At 40.1% G+C, this 15,701-nt stretch overlaps 1 protein-coding gene across 3 annotated transcripts in view; it reads left to right on the top strand.

Moving 5' to 3' along the window:
* Nucleotides 1–15,269, top strand: part of waca (WW domain containing adaptor with coiled-coil a) — a 154,095-nt gene extending 138,826 nt beyond the window's left edge. For 2 of the 3 annotated variants that reach the window (XM_051928972.1, XM_028804344.2), the window contains exons 10-14: nucleotides 1,291–1,439; nucleotides 3,075–3,193; nucleotides 4,014–4,203; nucleotides 8,914–9,041; nucleotides 13,469–15,269. In XM_051928972.1, the coding sequence (XP_051784932.1) occupies nucleotides 1,291–1,439; nucleotides 3,075–3,193; nucleotides 4,014–4,203; nucleotides 8,914–9,041; nucleotides 13,469–13,538 (656 nt within the window). In that variant the 3' untranslated portion in view covers nucleotides 13,539–15,269. The remainder of the gene's footprint in view (nucleotides 1–1,290; nucleotides 1,440–3,074; nucleotides 3,194–4,013; nucleotides 4,204–8,913; nucleotides 9,042–13,468) is intronic. The other variant, XM_051928973.1, reaches the window with a different exon arrangement.
* The last annotated feature ends 432 nt before the right edge of the window (nucleotides 15,270–15,701 follow it).

The raw sequence follows: 15,701 nt of genomic DNA, 5'->3' as shown, positions 1-15,701 counted from the left end.
TGGTTCCCTCAGTGAACTGTAGCTCCCCAGTGCCAGCAGCACTCATGCAGCCCCAAACCATGACACTCCCAGCACCATGCTTGACTGTAGGCAAGACACACTTGTCTTTGTACTCCTCACCTGGTTGGCGCCACACACGCTTGACACCATCTGAACCAAATAAGTTTATCTTGGTTTCCTCAGACCACAGGACATGGCTCCAGTAATCCATGTCCTTAGTCAGCTTGTCTTCAGCAGAGTGTGTGCGGGCTTTCTTGTGCATCATCTTTAAAAGAGGCTTCCTTCTGGGACGACAGCCATGCAGACCAATTTGATGCAGTGTGTGGTGGGCGTATGGTCTGAGCACTGACAGGCTGAACCCCCCCACCCCTTCAACCTCTGCAGCAATGCTGGCAGCACTCATACATCTATTTTCAGAAGACAACCTCTGGATATGACGCTGAGCACGTGCACTCAACTACTTTGGTCGACCATGACGAGGCCTGTTCTGAGTGGAACCTGTCCTGTTAAACCGCTGTATGGTCTTGGCCACCGTACTGCAGCTCAGTTTCAGGGTGTTGGCCATCTTCTTATAGCCGAGGCCATCATTATGTAGAGCAACAATTCTTTTTTTTCAGATCCACAGAGAGTTCTTTGCCATGAGGGTACCATGTTGAACTTCCGGTGACCAGTATGAGAGTGATAACACCAAATTTAACACACCTGAGACCTTGTAACACGAGTCACATGACACCAGGGAGGGAAAATGGCTAATCGGGCACAATTTGGACATTTTTCACTTAGGGGTGTACTCACTTTTGTTGCCAGCGGTTTAGACATTGATGGCTGTGTGTTGAGTTATTTTGAGGAGACGGCACATTTGCACTGTGATACAAGCTGTACACGGACTACTTTACATTGTGTCAAAGTGTCATATCTTCAGTGTTGTCCCATGAAAAGATATAATAAAATATTTACAAAAATATGTGAGGAGTGTACTGACTTTTGTGAGATACTGTATTTGTGGATTTTTCAGGTTTTCTATTTAGCCAGGTAGCCTGCTTCATTTTTTTTAATTATAGTAAATGCAGCCAATTTTCCATAATTGAATGTTTGTATATTGCTAAAACATTTTTCCAAAGTTTATGCAATGTAAATAACAGAGATTTCTGTTAATATTTTCCTTAATCTCCATATAGTTTTGCAATTTTAGAATAAAAAAATTCTGATGTTCTGGCACAGGGAAAAAATATATGAGCAGGTGAACGGATGCTTTCAAAAATGTTTATGCATGCATTTTTCTTTTAACAGCTCAGCAGTCTAACCAGTCCCCGATGTCCTTAACATCAGATGCCTCTTCACCAAGGTCATACGTATCACCCAGGATAAGCACACCACAAACAAACACAATTCCCCTTAAGCCTATGATAAATACGCCTCCAGTGTCATCACAGCCAAAGGTAAGACAAAGGTAACAAAAATTGGGAATTGAATTCAAATAAAGTAAAATGCAGTACGAGGAAAAACCTTTGCACCATGTAGGCCTCTGGAGTGACCATGCGTAAATGAATACAAACTTGTAAAGTAGTGGACCTTCACAAAAAAAGGAAATGTAAATACCTGAAGCAGCACTAATAGAGTGCAGAATGGTAGAGATGGTAAACCTAAAATGCAAAATTTAGTGCATGCTAGATTTCCTGCCTATGGAGCTGAATGTTTACGATGGGCAGATCTGTGTGTGTGCGCGCGCCTTGTCTTCTATTATACTGAAAAGCCATTGGGTAGAAGCACAAATGTGAGCTTCTGCTCAGTCTGTCTGAAATGGCAAAATAGCAAATTGGTGACATCTCTCTGTGAAACATAGGAACCATCTTCGAGGCGCACTTTGTTAGTGTTAATTTATTGCCTTTTTTTGACCAGGGAGAAAATACGTTAATGTCGCCATTAGTAGTGTGTGAAATACTTTATATTGTTGGGGTCCTTAATATTGCACAGTCACTGCTAATTTGCATGTGTTACTTGCATTTACAGCATTTATCCAAAGCGAATGGCCTGTGAGATGACAAAACAGGTGCATAAACTTGCAATTTGGATCGATTAATTTCAGGCTTAAAATATTTCCCAAAAAAAGATGTGGGTTGATATACTTAAAGCATGTTCTAAAGCTGTAGGTGCCTTCCCCTGAGATGATGGATGAGCAGGCAACAGGTTGTTCCTGTTGATTTGGTCCATTTCCTTACTGTGGCTTGGCCAGGCTGTGACTGCAGAATTAAATACGTCTGTTATTGGCAGGTAGTGTGCTGAGGTTTGTAGAACATATTGCATATGTTCCTTTAAAGAGGATTCAGTTTCATATCAAACCGTACAACTTAAATTACACTGAATTCAACATAGCAGCGGTACACACAAGACTTTCTCTTGAGGTTTATCTTCATCCATGGCTTTGCTTGCAGTGCTTTTTTGGAAGGGCTGGAAGTTCCTGCTGTGCAGAAATGAAGTTTTTCTGGTGGTCCAGTCTTCACATAATGTGTGTTGCATTATATTTTCCACATTCTGTCATTCCGAACAGATTGGGGGAAATAGTGCTGAAATGGAATAGAAGTAAATATATCTGATTATAGCCATGATGGGAGTTCTATGTCACTTCTCGAAAGGTGTCTACCAAAATTTGATGGTTTTCTTTTTGGTACCATTCATTTATTACATAAAAATGTACGTTAAGCCTATAAATTTCCTGTAATACGGTAATATGTTTTAATGGTACATGCAAGAAAGCCCTAATGAAAAGCTGCTTTTTCTTTCAAAAGTAAAAACGAGGCATTAGTAATATTAAGTATATATATATATATATATATATATATATATATATATATATATATATATATAAAGCACAATATCCTTATACACATGTTAACATCTGCCCTCACACTTTTTCTCTTAGATCACCATGACTGAGAATTAAATACTGATAAACACTTCTCGTTTGGTCCACTGATTCTTTGTTTTTTGTTTATTTAACTGCCTTGCAAATTTATTTACTCATGTAGTAGATACATTTCCCATTGTGTATTAAATTTCTGAATGTCCACATACAGGTTAGTACGCCAGTAGTGAAACAAGGACCAGCACCACAGCCAATACCTCAGCAGCCTCTTCCTGCTGACAAGCAACATGGGCATGAACCAGCTTCACCACGCACTCTTCAGAGGTCAAGGTGTGTACACTTTTACAGTATTCAAGCAGCCAGACAGTAATGAGACATAAAACAAGCAGAACATGACCAGCTCACCTGTTCTCATCAAATAAAATCTGAAAATAAAGACGAAGGTCTCAGTAAGGTTGATCTCTCAGGTTACCAAAACATTTTGACAGAGTTCTTAGAAAAAAACAGAATATCAACAGTTTTGGAAATGTCTGCTGTGGCAGAATGAGAACAGCAACAAGCCATGGAATTGAATAAGGGGTTTAATTAACAGCAAGAATCGGCTTCTCATTAAGGAACTGGTTGGAGTTTGAAGCCCCAATTTAGCTGTTCATCTGTTGGCTCGTTTCATGTCTCATTTTTGTTTGGCTGTCATTTAATGAAGAAAAGAATCAATTCAGAGGACTTAATCCTTAAAAACAGGGCTATTAAAACCGAGGGAAAAGAAGTTAATTAGCAGTGAAAACTGAACACTGATTAGGAAATGTGTCAGAATGAAAACCTGCAGCCATTGCGGCCCACCAGGCCCAGAGTTTGACACCCGTGTGCTAGAGAAACCCTGTACTGTTACAGTACCTTGGACCCACTGTGTGAACTGGACACCCTTGATGGTCTCCTAATCTCTAAATATTTAGCTAGTGGTTCTGTCTGATGCCTCACTGCTGCTATTACATGCTATAAGTACCACATGCCTCCTTTAATGTCATTGAGTAACAACATATTGTTTTGTATGAGTATCTGGAGTAAAAAAGCAGCTAGAGAAATTATACTCATTCTTATAATCTGCCTTGTCTTTTATATATTTTAAAGTGTTTTTGTTTCTTTTTAACAGTAGTCAGAGGAGTCCATCACCCGGTGTAAATCACATCCCTAGCAACACTGTATCTTCAGGTACTGCCTCTGTGTCACAAAGTGCATCCGCAAGACCAACATGTACATTTACGCCAACGTTAGCAGCACACTTCAACGAAAATCTTATAAAGCATGTTCAAGGCTGGCCTGCAGACCATGCAGAGAAACAGGTATACATTTATAACGTTCATTTTATGATGTGATATATGTAGTATGTTAGAAACTATTTTGAAATAGCCAATGCAAAAATATTCTATTAAACTGTTACTAATAATGTCAGTTGTTGGACTGTTTTCATGTACTCTTTGTATTGTGCCTGTTTTGGCACAGATCATTTTCAGTTGACTATTCATTTAATAAGTGCTTTTTTTGCAAATGTGCTTCTGTTCTTTATAGTAGACTTAAGTCTACATAACCCTGCCAAAAATCACAGATTTTGTGTAATTTAAAAACTGAAATCAAGATAAATCCTGTCGGAACTTATTCTACCTTTATTGCAAAATTGGTATCTATAAAACGGTGAAAACAAATTCAACTGTTTGGTGATAAAAGGGAAAACAAAATCTACAAAAACATGGTTGCATTAGTGTGCACACCCCATAAACGAACACTCAGTTTAAGCACTATTTGATTTTATTGCAGCAGTCATCCTTTTAGGGTAAGAGTCTATCAATTTGGCAACTGTGGTCTGGGGGATTTTTGCCCACTCCACCTTGTAAAAACAGTTCCAGATCTGTCAAATTCTGAGGGCATCTCCTGTGAACAGCTCTCTTCAACTTATGCCATAGATTTTTCAATTGGATTAAGGTCTGAGCTCTGGCTGGTCCTTTTCCAGAATATTAATCCTCTTCTGATGAAGCCATTACTTTGTTGATTTTGATGTATGCTTTCGTCATTTTCATGCTGAAAGGTGAAGTTCCTCTTTAGCTTTCTAACATATTCTTGAAAGTTTTGTGCCAAAATAGACTAATACTTGGAGCTCTTCATGATTCCATCCACCTCGGCTAAAGCCCCAGTTCTACCTGAAGAAAAGCAGCCCCAAAGCACACTGCTGCCTCCTCCATCATGCTTTACTGGATGTATGGTATTCTTTTGATGGAGTGATGTTATTTTTGTGCCAAACATACCTTTTGGAATTATGGCCAGATATTTCAACCTTGGTCTCATCAGACCATAATACATTTTTCCACATGGTTGTGGGAGATTTGAGTATACCTTTTGCATAGTTTAGTTTGGCTTGGATCTTTTTCTTCGTGAGAAAAGTCTTTTATCTTATTACACTACCCTACAAGCCAGACATATGAAGAATACGACTGATTGTTGTCACATGGACGGAGCAACTAGTACTTGCCATGAATTCCTGCAGCTCCTTTAATGTTGCTGTAAGCCACTTAGTGGCTTTCCTGACCAGCATCCTCCTTGTCTTTTCTCATCAGTCTTAGGGGGGGAAACGTGTATCCTGATTTTGGTAGAGTCGCTGTTGAGCCGTATGTTCTCCATTTGTTGATGACTGTCTTCACCTTGCTTCGAGAGATGTTTCATACTTTCTTTTACCCCTGTCCTGATTGATACTTTTCAATGATGAGATCCCGTTCATGTTTTAAAAGCCGTTTGTGGACCGTGGCTTTTGGAGTACAGTATGTTGCACCAAAAAGAATATCAGAATAATCCTACAGGAACAGCCACACTTTATCTGAGCTCAATCAGAGCCACTGTAATTGATGTTAGGTAAATACTAACTGCTGTTTAAGAAGGTTTATTGTGATTGGTTGATTCTGATCGCAGCCACATCCTTGATTGTTAAAGGGAAATATGATTTATTTGCACTTTTGTGTAGATTGCAGTTTTACAATAAAGGTGAAGTACAGGTGCATTCAATAAATTACAATATCAAAAAGTTAATTTATTTCAGTAATTCAACTCAAAAAGTGAAACTCATATAGATTCATTATGCACAGAGTGATATATTTCAAGTGTTTTATTTCTTTTAAGTTTGCTTATTATGGCTTATAGCTAATGAAAACCCAAAATTCAGTATCTCAGAAAATTTGATTATTTTGAAAAAGTTGCATATTGTAGACTCCTGGTGTCCCACTCCACTTAACTAATTAATCCAAAACACCTGCAAAGGGGTCCTGAGCTTTTAAATGGTCTCTCAGTCTGGTTCAGTAGGCCACACAATCAGACTGCTGACGTGACAGTTGTCCAGAGGACGGTCATTGACACTGTCCTTCCATGAGGAGGCTAAGCCACAAAAGGTCATTGCTGAAGAAACTGGCTGTTCACAGTGCCGTATCCTCGCATATTAATGGAACGTTGAGTGGAAGGAAAAAATGTGATAGCAGAAAAAGGTGCACAAACAACGGGGATAACCGCAGCCTTAAGAGGATTGTGAAGTGCAGCCGATTCAAGAACTTGGGGGATTCCCAAGGAGTGGACTGCGGCTAGAGTCGATGCTTCAAGAGCTGCCACACACAGACTTGTGTATCGGGGACGTGGGCTACAACTGTCACAGCATTCCTTGTGCCAAGCCACTCCTGAACCAGAGAGAACGTCAGAAGCGTCTTACCTGGGCTAAGAAAACTGACTGGACTGTTAACAGCTCAGTGGTCCTAAGTCCTCTTTTCAGAGGAAAGTCAATTTTGCATTTCATTTGGAAATCAAGGTCCTGGAGTCTGGAGGAAGAGTGGAGAGGCACAGAATCCCAAGTTGCTTTAGGTCCAGTGTGATGTTTCCACAGTCAGTGATGATGTGGGGAGCCATGTCATCTGCTGGTGTTGGTCCACTGTGTTTTATCAAGTCCAAAGTCAGCACAGCCGTCTACGAGGAAATTTTCGAGCACTTCATGCTTCCCTCTGCTGATGAGCTTTATGGAGATGCTGATTTCATTTTCCACCAAGACTCGGCACCTGTCCACACTCCCAAAAGTGCCAGTACCTGGTTTAATGATCCTGGTATCACTGTGCTTGATTGTCCAGCAAACTCGCCTGACCTAAACCCCATAGAGAATCTATGGAAGATGAGAGACACCAGAGCCAGATGAGCTGAAGGCCGCGAGCAAAGCATCCTGGGCTTCTGTAACACCTCATCAGTGCCACAGGCTGATCGCCTCCATGCCACGCCGCATTGATGCAGCAATTCATGCAAAAGGAGCCCCAACCAAGTATCGAGTGTGTACATGGACATAGTTTTCCATAGGCCAACATTTCTGTATTAAGTCATTTTTAGGGATGCACCGATACCACTTTTTTGGAAAACGAGTACGAGTACTTGCATTTCAGTACTCGCCGATACCGAGTACTTAATAAAAACATGATTTAAATTTACAGGTAACAGCTTTAGTCATATAATTTAACAAAAAAAACAAGGGACTAGTTTGGAATTAAGAACATTTATTTAAAATGAAAAGCATGTTGTATGCAACATATTACAGAATAAATAATTATAAAAAAAAATTTAAACAGTGACAGTGCAACTCAAGTATTTTTTTCAGTTTGTTGTAAACTCTGCCGCTTTGGACAGCATGGTCCTCAAACACATGCGCTATAGCCTGGCTGGTGTGCGAGCCGCGGAATTGTTTCGCATGTAATATGGCTCGTTGCGGCGTGAAACTCTCGTCTATCCACTGGGAGGTTAGGCTAATTACGACACGGGGCTAACACTGCTTGTCCAAATATCCGTGGTGAAACTAAACGCAGAGATGGCTTGCAGTAGGCTGTGGATATGTTTTTTCACGGAGTCGTGTAGTTTAGGCAGCTCCGTGTCAGTCATGTAGCGGCGGCTTGGGACATCATGTCTGGGCTCCAGAACATGGAGGAGACGCAGGAATCCCACATTTTCTACCTCCGAGAGTGGCTGGTCACTCAATGCAATGTACTCGATAATTGCCTGTGTTATTTTCACAGCACGTGGATTGTCTCTGGACATTTTCTCTCGTCTTGCAAGAGTTTGCTGCAGCGTGGGTTGTGTTGGTTTAGAAGCGTGGGTAAACTCTTTGTACTCGTTGTCGTGTTGGGATTTTAGGTGCTTGATTAAATTATTTGTGTTAAATGCGCTACCTTTTGAGCCTCCTCTGGACGATTTCGCTGAGCACAATTTGCAGTCCGCCTTTGTTTTGTCATCTTCATTCACTTTGAAATAGTTCCACACGGCTGATATGTCTTGCCTCGCCTTCTCCCCGCTCTGAGCTGCAGCCGGGGCCTGGGGGCGGGCACTCGGCGCCTGTGATTAACCCCTTACACGCCGCTCAAACATAGACATTTCTCAGACCGTGGTATCAGTCCCCGATATCGGGGGACTTTTAACAAGTACTTGTACTTTAAAAAATGTGGTATCGAGGCCGATACCAGATACCCGTTTCGATATCGGTGCATCCCTAGTCATTTTTTGTATTGGTCTTGTGTAATCTTCTAATTTTCTGTGATACTGAATTTTTAGTTTTCATTACCTGTAGGCCATAATCAGGAAAACGAAAAGAAATAAATGCTTGAAACGTATCGCTGTGTGTAATGAATCTACATACGAGTTTCACTTTTTTAATTGAATTACTGAAATAATTTAAGTTTTTGATGATGATCTATTTTATTGAGATGCACCTGTAAGTTCTAACAGGATATTGTTTGGTTTCATTTTTTTATTACACAAGATTTTGGTATGGGCATGTCGACTTATTATATTCACTGTATGAAATCATCTTAATCTTGCGAAGAGAAACAAGCCATCTTTAGTCAACTAATGGGATAACACTGTCTGTGTTGGTTGGCTTTTCAAGTTATATACCGTATTCATTATCATATATAGCCACTGTGTTGAGCATGCTTTACTTGATATGTGTTCTAAATGTGGTCAGGTTCATGTTGTATTTGTTTGGTTTTTTTTAGGCTTCAAGATTGCGCGAGGAAGCCCACAACATGGGGAGCATTCATATGTCTGAAATTTGCACTGAACTAAAAAATCTAAGATCTTTAGTTCGAGTATGTGAAATTCAGGCAACGTTGCGTGAGCAAAGGTGAGATATTTCTCATCTTGACAATCAAAATTTTAATGAATTGACCATTAGCAAAATAATACACATTTATTCATCCATCCACTCATTCTCTTAATATGCTTGGTCCAGTTATAGAGTTAACAGGGAGTGGAGCTTGTTCAAACAGCATTGGGCACAAGGTAGCAGCCAACCCAGGAATGTGGTGCTAGTTAGAGGGCTTGATCAACTGCTAGTTAGAGGGCTTGATCAACTGCACACTATCATTTGCTCTCACAGGCACATTTAGGATTACAGATAACCTAGCATGCATTTTCTAAAATTTTATTTCAAGAAAGTAACATTATATACAAACAAGCAGATAAAAGTTGCAGAACTTACACAGCAGATTACTTCAAAATCAATCTGTAAAGAACATTAACTAAAAACAAAACGAGAATTCAACCTCGACCAGTGCCAAAAGCAAAAAAATCTTTTTTAAATTAAGCCTTGACTTGTTTTAATAAAACATTTGGAATGATCCTCTTAAGCAAGAATTAATATGTTTCTGATTTCAAATATCAAACATTGGTTACCCACTGAGTTATGAAAGGTGGGTTGGGAATTCTCTAGTTAAGCAGGATGAGTCTACATGCTAGTAGTGTGGTGTTAGGCCGTCACAGTCAATTTGTCCCCATCCTCTACCCATCATATGTAATGCCTTTCCTATCTGTCTGTCTACCTATGCACATATATACGAGGGGGAGTCAAGCTGAAGTTAGAAAATGGAACAAACCTTAACAAAACTGATAATGTCAGTCTCTACCCTTCTCAATCCACTTGCGCCACCTGCATGGAAGTGCCAGGATTCCAGCAGAGTAAAAGGTTTTGTCTTGTCCTCACGCCCACTTGTGCACCCAAGTTATTGTCAAACACTGCATACCGAGGGGTACTACAGTCAACTAGTTCAAGTTATTGTGACTTGCTTGAGACCATTGTGAAGTCTGCTGTTTGATCCAAGCTGTGGGGATGGCTGTCTCAAGGAGTCCTTTTGTTGCAAGACAATGACACACACACACACTGCTAAGGACACCAAGGTTTGTTTGGAGAAACTGAAGTTGGAGGTATGGCCACATCCTCCTTATTCGCCATGATTTGGCACCGGGGTGGTCGTTGATTTAAGACAGATGACGACGTGAAGAAAGCGGTGCACAAGTGGTGACGAGGACAAGATAGAACCTTTTATTCTGCTGGAATCCCGGCACTTCCAGGTAGGTGGTGCAAGTGCATTGAGGAGGGTGGAGACGACATTGAGAAATTACATGGTCAGTTTTGTTTAAGGTTCGTTCCATTTTTTAATAAATCCAAAGCCCCTAACGTTGCGTCACGGCGTGTGGTTCGTTCATTTGACAGCATGTAGATCGGGGTAATTACATTCACGGCATTCGTAGTCTGAATCACAATCTGTATGGGTGGTTACCTACCAGGTAACGCTTATGGTTGGTCAGCAAGTCGGCTAACATCCGCCACGGTGCCCTCTTTCAGTTGCGAGAAGCAGATCATAGAATTGTTGAAATAGTTTACTGTCAAATAATACAAAGAGTACGCAACACGTGCTTCGCCCTAAACACACGCCGTGGCGCAACATTAGGGGCTTCGCCTCTAGCGCTGACGTCCGAGGTTCGATTCCCGTAAGGGAGTGCAGTGAGTGTGTACGCCTGATGAGCCCAGAATTAGGGCGAAACATGTGTCGCGTACTCTGCATTATTTCACAGTAAAACTATTTTCAACCATTCTGTGATCTGCTTCTCGCAACTGAAAGAGGGCACCGTGGCGGATGTTAGCTGACTTGCTGACCAACCATATTTTAACATACAGGTTGGCATCAATAACCAGTGACTTAGTCATGAGGTATCTGACAACTTTTATATTCACCTGATGTATTATATGAATGTGTCCTGTTATGGTCTGATGCCTTCTTCCAGACTGCCACACTCAATCATGCTTTGTGCCTGACTTTGCAGAACTTAAATAGAATTAAGAAATATATACATTTTCTAGCCAGCCAAAGTTTTAACATAACTGTTAGAAAGCTGGCACAAAACACTGTGTGGGTTTGTGCTGAGTGGGCTCTGCAGTGGCTGGTTCATTGTTCAGTTTTCTTGCTTTGTGCTGCCTTTGTAGGCTGCGGACCACTATAACTTTGAAATTCATCAGGTATGAGAATTGCATGTTAAATTGTACGTCAGTTTGAAATAAACTACAATTTAAAATCTAAGCAGCTTTGTTGTACTGAACTACAGTGCCTACAGAGAATATTCAATGATTTCTTACAATTTACGTAAGTGGGATTGATGGTAGCAAACTTCATAAAATAGGAAACGTGAATTTGTTTTATTAAAAACAAATTCTTTATCAGCTTGTTATCTAGTCGCACAGATGTAGTATCAATATATACTTTGTATCAGGGCTGTGGAGTCGGTAGATAAATCCTTCGACTCCAACTCCTTAGTTTCCGGTACATCTGACTCCGACTCCTCTGTATTTAATTTTTTAATGTATTTTCCATGTCGATAGAAAGAAGGCAACATGCACGTCATTTAACCACAGAACTACTGGCTAGGAAGCTGACTCTCTACCGTATTGGCCAGTTTTTAAACAAAAGACAAGAACCCCTGAACACACCTCAGGCCATAGCACACACACCAACCTACATCATTACACTTGTTTACACTCAAATTAACTTGTTAAACACATTATATCTGAAATAAAATGAAAACACTTTTTGTAATGTACCATAATCCAGATAACAATATGTGAATGTCAGGTTGTATAATAGCTCAGATGAACTTCACACTAGTACTAACACAACTATGCACTGGGCTTTATTCTTACAGTGGGTACGGAAAGTATTCAGACCCCCTTTAATTTTTCACTCTTTGTCATATTGCAGCCATTTGCTAAAATCATTTAAATTAATTTTTTCCCTCATTAATGTACACACAGCACCCCATATTGACAGACAAAAAAAAGAATTTTTGAAGTTGTTGCAGATTTATTAAAAAAGAAAAACTGAAATATCACATGGTCCTAAGTATTCAGACCCTTTGCTCAGTATTTAGTAGAAGCACCCTTTTGAGCTAATACAGCCATGAGTCTTCTTGGGAAAGATGCAACAAGTTTTTCACACCTGGATTTGGGGATCCTCTGCCATTCCTCCTTGCAGATCCTTTCCAGTTCTGTCAGGTTGGATGGTAAACGTTGGTGGACAGCCATTTTTAGGTCTCTCCAGAGATGCTCAATTAGAATTAAGGCCAACTCCCGCATGGAGTTTGCTAAAAGACACCTGAAGGACTCTGAGATGGTGAGAAATAAGATTCTCTGGTCTGATGAGACCAAGATAGAACTTTTTGGCCTTAATTCTAAGCGGTATGTGTGGAGACAACCAGGCACTACTCATCACTTGTCCAATACAGTCCCCACAGTGAAGAATGGCGGTGGCAGCATCATGCTGTGGGGGTGTTTTTCAGCTGCAGGGACAGGACGACTGGTTGCAGTTGAGGGAAAGATGAATGCGGCCAAGTACAGGGATTTCCTGGACAAAAACCTTCTCCAGAGTGCTAAGGACCTCAGACTGGGCCGAAGGTTTACCTTCCAACAAGACAATGACCCTAAGCACACAGCTAAAATAACGAAGGAGTGGCTTCACAACTCTGTGACTGTTAAATGGCCCAGCCAGAGCCCTGACTTAAACCCAATTGAGCATCTCTGGAGAGACCTAAAAATGGCTGTCCACCAACGTTTACCATCCAACCTGACAGAACTGGAGAGGATCTGCAAGGAGGAATGGTAGAGGATCCCCAAATCCAGGTGTGGAAAACTTGTTGCATCTTTCCCAAGAAGACTCGTGGCTGTATTAGCTCAAAAGGGGGCTTCTACTAAATACTGAGCAAACGGTCTGAATACTTAGGACCATGTGATATTTCAGTTTTTCTTTTTTAATCTGCAACAATTTCAAAAATTCTTTTTTTTTGTCTGTCAATATGGGGTGCTGTGTGTACATTAATGAGGGAAAAAATTATTTAAATGATTTTAGCAAATGGCTGCAATATGACAAAGAGTGAAAAATTGAAGGGGGTCTGAATACTTTCCGTACCCACTGTACATCAGAGAAGTACGTATTTAGGACTGTTGTTTATGAAATGGGGCATTTGAACTTGCTGTATTTTTTTTTTCATTACAATTTAAATTTATTAGGAGTCAGTAAGTACATTTTTGCCGACTCCGGTCCTGACTCCAGGTACCCAAAATCGTCTCTTGACTCTGCAGCCCTGCTTTGTGTATTATGATCAAACTGTCAATAGCTTGTGTCATGAATCTCCCCTTTGCTCTAAATAATTGAAATAAATTTGTTTATTGTAATTCTCATACTGAAATTTTACATTTCTTTTATGTTTTTCTCCCACTTGCAGGATACTCTTTTTGAGACAACAAATTAAAGAACTTGAAAAATTGAAGAATCAGAATTCCTTTATGGTGTGAAAGCTTCAGAAAATTGCACAAGGCTGGAACCCAGGAACTGTTAGTCCTTTTGCCCAGTCTTAACATTTTTGAGCTGCAGTTTTTTTCGGCTTTGGACCGTTGGGCTGGGCAGGGAATGTGTGACCAGGGAGGGGAACTGATTCAGGGGAAGATACAAGATTTGTAAAAACCCTTGAAATGTAGATTTCTTGTAGATGTATCCTTCATGTTGTAAATAACGTTTTGTAGAGTGAAGCCATGGGAAGCCATGCGTCTCAGAGCTTTGACATCCAAACTAATCAATGCTGAGGTGGCTAAACACTTTAACCTTTCACCTGATAACTTGTCTGCAAAATGTAGATTTTATCGATAGATCAGTGAGCCATTGCTGCAAGAATGTTGGATGTGCATGATCAATGGGTGAGGGATAAACTGAATTTAAATTCATGAAAGAATGTTTATTAAATTATAAAGAGAACATTTTATTTTTGCTTTTTTTTTTTTTGGAATGGTCAGAATTTCAGTGGATTTCAAATTCAGACGTGCAGATTGAAGATAGCTGGCCAGCCCCACCTTTTTAAAGAAAGCATTAGTGTGCCAAGTAGCAATGGTTCGAGGCTCCGTTTTCTTGTTCATTGGTGCAGCATTTCTTTCCTACAGAGACTACCAGTGCCTGATGGAGTTCATTCAGAGTTGACCGCACACAGGAGAAGTTTTATTCGCAGTGCCCGTGTTCAAGGGGTACCTTGTTTTTGCAGTTACAGTTTTACAGTTCGCTGCATACACTTTTCTCGTTACTGGGCAGACTGTTTGTTCTGTTCGTCGCCACACCTCTTCTCCCCTCTTTAAGGTTCTTTCCCAACTTTTACCATCTTACCTGCTTCTGTTTTTTTTCCTTCTGTACATTTTTATTCATGGAAATTGTTTTGAAGACACCTTGGTTAAAGTTTTCATTCCTATGTACAGTTCCTAACAAATAAATAAAAAGCTGTATTAAAATTTGCAGTGAAAACTAGTATATCCAATATGTTGTATACATAAATTATTGCTACGTATTTTCATTTGCACCCTGTAAGGATGGAATAAAGTGCTCCTGAGACATGCATGTGCTTTGTGCACTCGTGAGCAGCCCAAGTAAAAACGAAGCAATGTCAGTTAATCTGGGGGAGGGGGACGATTTCTCGAGGACGGAAGGTCGGATCTGAAATTGTAATGTAATAAAACAAAAAAAACAAAAAAAAAAAGAGCACTGGTTATTTTATTATTTTATTTTATTAGCCACTGCATTATTGAAGTGTGGAATGCTACAAGGGAGTATTTTGATTTAGGACGTCCTTGTTGAAGATCCTTTCCGCTTGGTCATTTTAAAGATATATAAATATATTTTTTTAATATTTTCTTTATATTTTTGGGGGGGAGGTGGGGTTCATTAAGATGTATCAAATAAGTACGATTTTCAACAAGGATTAGCTGGAACTCTCTCTCCCCTCTGATTGACCGACCTGTGTTGAGTCGGAGTTTACTTGTCTTGCTAGGACCTTCCTTTTCGGAGGATGTCTCTGTGTGTGTGTTGTTGCTAACTGTGCTGCACGTCCAGTGCTGGCTGCTGTTTTCTGCCATCACAATGCGCAAGTCTGTGTATTTGGAGCGTGCCGCTGTTTGGTAATGGTGGAAAAGCTCAGCTTTGTATATTGTTTCCTAAAGTATATTAAAAAAAAATAATAATAATAATAAAACTATGCTACCAAGGGACATAGTTGCCTTTTCATTTTTGCTGAAAGTTACATGAGCTGTAACCAGATAAGGCCTTACTGTCATCCACATTTAACTGTAACATTGTATTTTTAATTTTTGGCCCGTGTGCTGGTAAGCTTTATATTTTAACTGTATATTCAGTGTACATGTCATACAATTCTTTTTTCTTTTTTTTGTACGCAGGGGACTTGTATTTTTAATTTTTGGCCCAGAAGCTGGTAAGATTTATATTCAACTGTGTATTCAGTGTACATGTCATACAATTTTGTTTTATGCAGTTACAAAAATGTGAACTTTTTTTTTTAATAGGGCTGAGAAGTGGTAATTATGATTATTATATAGCGCTTAGACAGAGGGGGGGACCCAGTTCAACCACCACCAGTGTGTAGCACCCACCTTAATGCTGTAACGGCAGCCATTTTTGCGCTG

Source organism: Erpetoichthys calabaricus, chromosome 6 (assembly GCF_900747795.2).
Source record: "Erpetoichthys calabaricus chromosome 6, fErpCal1.3, whole genome shotgun sequence".
Lineage (NCBI taxonomy): Eukaryota > Metazoa > Chordata > Cladistia > Polypteriformes > Polypteridae > Erpetoichthys > Erpetoichthys calabaricus.
This window is presented reverse-complemented; position numbering and strand designations above follow the sequence as displayed.